This window comes from Lactuca sativa, chromosome 9 (assembly GCF_002870075.4).
Source record: "Lactuca sativa cultivar Salinas chromosome 9, Lsat_Salinas_v11, whole genome shotgun sequence".
In the NCBI taxonomy this organism is placed as follows: domain Eukaryota; kingdom Viridiplantae; phylum Streptophyta; class Magnoliopsida; order Asterales; family Asteraceae; genus Lactuca; species Lactuca sativa.
In genome coordinates this window covers 47389719-47394744 of record NC_056631.2, presented here as the reverse complement: position 1 = coordinate 47394744, position 5026 = coordinate 47389719, and the positions used below count along the sequence as shown (strand labels likewise).

Below are 5026 nucleotides of genomic sequence, written 5' to 3'. Positions count from 1 at the left end.
ACATACACTTAGTCAATAATCTTACACTCCCTTTCTTATATACTTGCATTAATGAGAGTGTTTTATAGAAAGTCTTTCAAGCCATTAATAAAGTAACTCCAAACCAATTTAACTAAATATTGCTAATTACATTTTTTCGTTGCATTTATAAAAATTTAGATTTTAAAGCATAAAACTTTTCAAATTGATTGAAATTATGGAATATATTTGCTAGAATTACTAGGTTATTACAAGTTGTAGATGTATGAAATTAAAGTATATTCACACCTATAATGAGTTGATGCTATTACAAACGTTGTTTGAACCTATTGGGTTACATATAATGGGTTCATGCTACTACCAACGTTACATGAATCCATATGAACCCAAGAACCAAAAATCATTATAGGATGAGACTAGACCAAGTTGATAAGTAACGTGGTCCACACCCTTATCCTTATGAATGGAAATCTAGCACAATATGTGTGAGGCCTAGCCAATCCCGCCCTCTTACACCCTAAAGATTGATATTTAAGCACAACTTTGCACCATTCATACTCTATTTCTCTTACATGAAATTTAAAGCAAACCTAGGGTTTTAGAGAGCTTTTGAGGCACTTTACTCCATCTTGTGAGACGGATAAGATCTCTTAACTAAAATAACATTACATCATGACTATTTTGGCTTCTTGATTTTCATTTTATTGAACCTGAAAGTGTTATTGAATATAAGTAATTCATATTGTTGGATATTTAGCTTATTTTGGTTCAATTGTTAATATGGTTGATGGCCGGTGTGATTTACTAATCGTTATGATTGTCCATACACTATATTCCGCTACACCATTTAAGCAACTACAATGAACTTCTTTCCAAAAAAATACATTGCACTAATGTCATTAATATGTAGCTCCTAAGCCCAAAGATTAAACCATAATTTTGTAAATTCAAAATATTTCATAGTGAAAACTTATCGGAATGATCACAAACCAACATCGTAGATTAAACTAATTACCAAAATAAATGCCTTATCATATCATGACACTTCTACATGTCGATGATTTAATAAATAATCCGATGAGAAAAAGACAATTAATTGATTAAGCAAACATTGAAAAGGACAAATTTGTCATTTAAACCATTACAAAGGACAAATTAGACATTTTGAAGCCGTCCTTGATTTGTTTTGATTTGCAGATTGAATGCGACGTAAGAGAGATGGATTTTCTTTGTAAAAAGGTTAAGCTTCTCTAAGCTTTGACACAGACTGTTGTTGATGTGCACACAAAACAAACAAACAAACAGCTTCCTTCCTTCATTTCTTTTCTTTCCCCAATACAATACATTCCCCAATTTAAAAACCGCCATCTCTCTCTCTCTCTCTCTCTCTCTCTCTCTCTCTCTCTCAGATCCTAAACGACGACCTCCAAAAACCCTTTTGGTTTTTACCCTCTAATTCCATCTCTAGCCTCTTCAATCTACTTTTTTAATTTCTTTAATATATTTACACAGATTTGTCTCCTTGTGAGTCCTTCCGGAAATAGGATATTATGAGCTGTAATAAGCTCCTGATATTCGACTGTATACCCGCTTAATTGTCTTCTTCTGCCAATTGGGGTTTCCATTCTTACATGGCGAAGAGGGTCTACGAAGTCTGGAAAGGAAGAAATGTAAGATGTTTAACTTCTACTTCCCTTGCCTTTTATCATCTGGGTAAACTTTAGATTTGCAGCATATAATTACTCTCATATACTTGTTTCGTTGATTGGTTTACTTAGCCTCTTTCGTTTATTGTTATATTCCCTTAAATTGACCCTGTATGTAGCATTGTCATGCTTCTTCCCTTGTGTTATTGATTGAACCAACCTTGTCTTAGCACCTTGTTTAACTCAATTGTCTTTCAGTTTGACATATTAGGATGAAATGCTGATGAATATGTTAGTTTGTAAGCAAACTCATTGGAGATATAGTTGGAGCATGGAGGTAGGAAGACCTAATTTCTTGATAATAAAGAACTTGCACATTAAAACCTAGTAATAATGGCTTGTAGTACTCATACCCCAATCCATGTATTCTTATGTTCTTGCCATAATCTAAAGCCTAGGAAGCCATGACACCTCTTTGTCTTCCTGTAACTATAGGCCAGGGTTTCTACTATGAACAATCAGACGATGATGTCACTAGGCCCCCAACTAAAACTTGTCTTTTATAACTTCATTAAGACAAGTAGAAATGACATTGGCAATGTCAACTTGGAACATACTGATTACCACTAAGTGCTTGTTATAAGTCTTTTTCTGATACTTGGTTGAGCAAATTACTCTTCATCTTAATCTGCAAAAGATCTTTCTTTATGCACATATGATTGGTCCACACTGTGTTTGTATGATCATTCTAGAAACAGTTGAAGGAAGAAACACTCAGTTCTTAATAGAGCATATTAGTATCTTGAAACATACTAATACTACCTTTTAAGTAGTCACAGGCAAACCCATGTTTTTCTAAGTTCATGACATAATCTTATGATCAGGAAAATCATGGTGTAGCCTTTAGGCATTGTTACTTTGTAGGTATCTCATATCTGATTGCAGCCCTAAAATATAATAACAAAATGTGTAGCTCTACTAATGATAAAACTTATATCACAATTAACCCTTTTTAAAATCATACTTTTTCAGAAATTCTTTCTTGGAGGAAGGTTGATTTTTGGTCCAGATGCCAGGTCACTGCCTGCTACAGTATTGCTGATTATTGTCCCAGTTATAACTTTTTGTATATTTGTTGGAAGACATCTTCGCCATCAGTTTCCATCATACAATGCAGGATCCATAATCATTGTTGCAGCAATCCTCTTCACCATCTTTGTAATCACTCCTCTTTACTCTTTACCCTTCACCATTAAAATGATTTTTTTATTCATTTAAAAAAAAAAAATCTTTCTTTAGGTATTGGTCCTTCTCCTTCTTACATCAGCCCGGGACCCGGGAATCGTCCCCCGCAACTCACATCCACCAGAAGAAGAATTACGCTATGACAACTCAGCAGCACACGAAATAGGTGGAAGACAAACACCAAGTTTACAGTTCCCTCGAACCAAAGAAGTTATGGTCAACGGGATTTCTGTTAGGGTCAAATACTGTGACACTTGCATGCTTTACCGGCCCCCACGCTGCTCTCACTGTTCCGTTTGTAACAATTGTGTCGAACGCTTTGACCATCACTGCCCTTGGGTCGGTCAATGCATCGGAATGGTAAAATCTCAAAAACCCAAATACATATTTTATGTCATATCTTAACAACCAACTATTTCAAATGTCCTCATTTAGCCATTTTAGTTGATTTAATGTCTGTTAGGGTAACCAACTACTAATGTTATTTGAAATCCACCATTATGACCTGTTATAGCAGGTTTTAATTTTACCGGTTCTGAGTGATGATTTAATGTTGTCCACGTGGACAAAGTATATGCCAAATCATCACTCAAAACCGGTAAAATTAAAACCTGCTATAACATGTCATAATGGTGGATTTCAAATGACATTAATAGTTGGTTACCCTAACAGACATTAAAATGACTAAAATGGCTAAATGAGGACATATGAAATAGTTGGTTGCTAAGTTATGACATAAGCTATTTATTATTTCAAGATGCTTGAAGTGTTGACAACTGTACTTTTTTGTTTTTTGAATGTTGCAGAGGAATTATCGGTTCTTTTTTTTATTTGTGTCGTCTGCAACGATTCTTTGCGTATACGTATTCGCCATGTCAGCGTATTACATGAAGGTTTTAATGGATGATTACCAGAGTACGGTTTGGAGGGCAATGAAAGAGTCTCCCGCATCTGTGGCTCTCATGGCTTATTGTTTTATTTCACTGTGGTTTGTTGGTGGACTCACTGGGTTCCATCTCTACCTTATAAGTTCAAATCAGGTAACAATTTAATTTTGGTTCTTGTAATGATTTTGGTCCCTATACTAAGTAAAATGACTTTTTGGGACCAAAATTGCAAAAGTTAACTAAACTCAGGGACCAAAAGTGTAATTTACTCAATTTGAAATCTAATATTTGTAAAAAGTTGTAATTTTCTTGTTTTCAGACGACATATGAAAACTTCCGGTATAGAGCGGACAACAGGTACAATGTTTATAACCGGGGATGCGTAAACAACTTTCTAGAAGTTTTCTGCACGAAAATAAAACCCTCGCGGAACAAGTTCCGGGCGGCGGTGCAAGAAGAAGTGCAGCGGCCGCCACCTCCGGCCACCACCCGGGAGGTCGCCGGAGAGGAGCCAGGGCCTGAGGAGCGGCGGATGAAAGTGGAGGATGATCTTGATATCGGAGGAGATTTATTAAAGATTTCTCAACGCCATAACATTGAAGATATTGAATCAGCAGATATAAGAAGTAGAGGAAGTGATAATAATATTAATAATAATAATAACAATAATAATAATAATAATCATTGTTCGGAAGTTGAAATGGAGAGGCGTGGGCGTGCTTCTTCTTCGCCACCTGGAACTGGAAGACATTCGAGTTGGGATTTATCACCGGAAGTTGTTGCCATGAATTCAAAGGAACGCCACCAATGATGATTGATTACGATGACTCACACATTAGTAGGGCTACTTTAGGATTTTTTTTTTTTTGGTGGATTTGGATGAATTTGTGTGATGATGATTTGATTGGCTCCATTCTTTGTGTAAATAAGTACTTTTCAAGACTGTTTTTGATACTTTTGGGTTATGGTGTGTTATTATTGTTGAAGGCTTATTTGAATTTCTTTATAACCAAATCAGCTTTTTATGTGTTGTGTATGTTGGTTGCGATGTGTAGCCTGTAGGGCGTAGGCAACAATTTACATTAGAAATTCAGCAGACCATTAGATGATTGTTTCTAGTGGCCAGCCCATTAAAGTGAATGCAAAGTGGCCCAATAGGTTGTTACTTTTAAGTTTTAATATTGAGGAGGAATCAAGAAACTTTCGTTATCTCCTTTTTGTAAATTTTTTCTTTTCATTATGTGTAGTTAATCTCTTTAATCATAATAT

At 35.4% G+C, this 5026-nt stretch overlaps 1 protein-coding gene across 1 annotated transcript; it reads left to right on the top strand.

The window, feature by feature from the left end:
• Window positions 1–1226: 1226 nt before the first annotated feature.
• On the top strand, window positions 1227–4782 carry LOC111919521 (protein S-acyltransferase 8). The gene is made up of 5 exons (XM_023915074.3): window positions 1227–1649; window positions 2658–2843; window positions 2925–3230; window positions 3677–3910; window positions 4077–4782. The coding sequence occupies exons 1-5, from the start codon at window positions 1611–1613 to the stop codon at window positions 4566–4568; spliced, it is 1257 nt and encodes a 418-aa protein (XP_023770842.1). The 5' UTR covers window positions 1227–1610; the 3' UTR covers window positions 4569–4782.
• The last annotated feature ends 244 nt before the right edge of the window (window positions 4783–5026 follow it).

Bases quoted from the DNA above. Each gene is read 5' to 3' on its own strand.
- LOC111919521 (XM_023915074.3), top strand. From the start codon at position 1,611: ATGGCGAAGAGGGTCTACGAAGTCTGGAAAGGAAGAAAT. The intron at 2,844-2,924 runs GTAATCACTCCT...ATCTTTCTTTAG, and splicing joins CAATCCTCTTCACCATCTTT to GTATTGGTCCTTCTCCTTCT. The intron at 3,231-3,676 runs GTAAAATCTCAA...TGAATGTTGCAG, and splicing joins TCGGTCAATGCATCGGAATG to AGGAATTATCGGTTCTTTTT.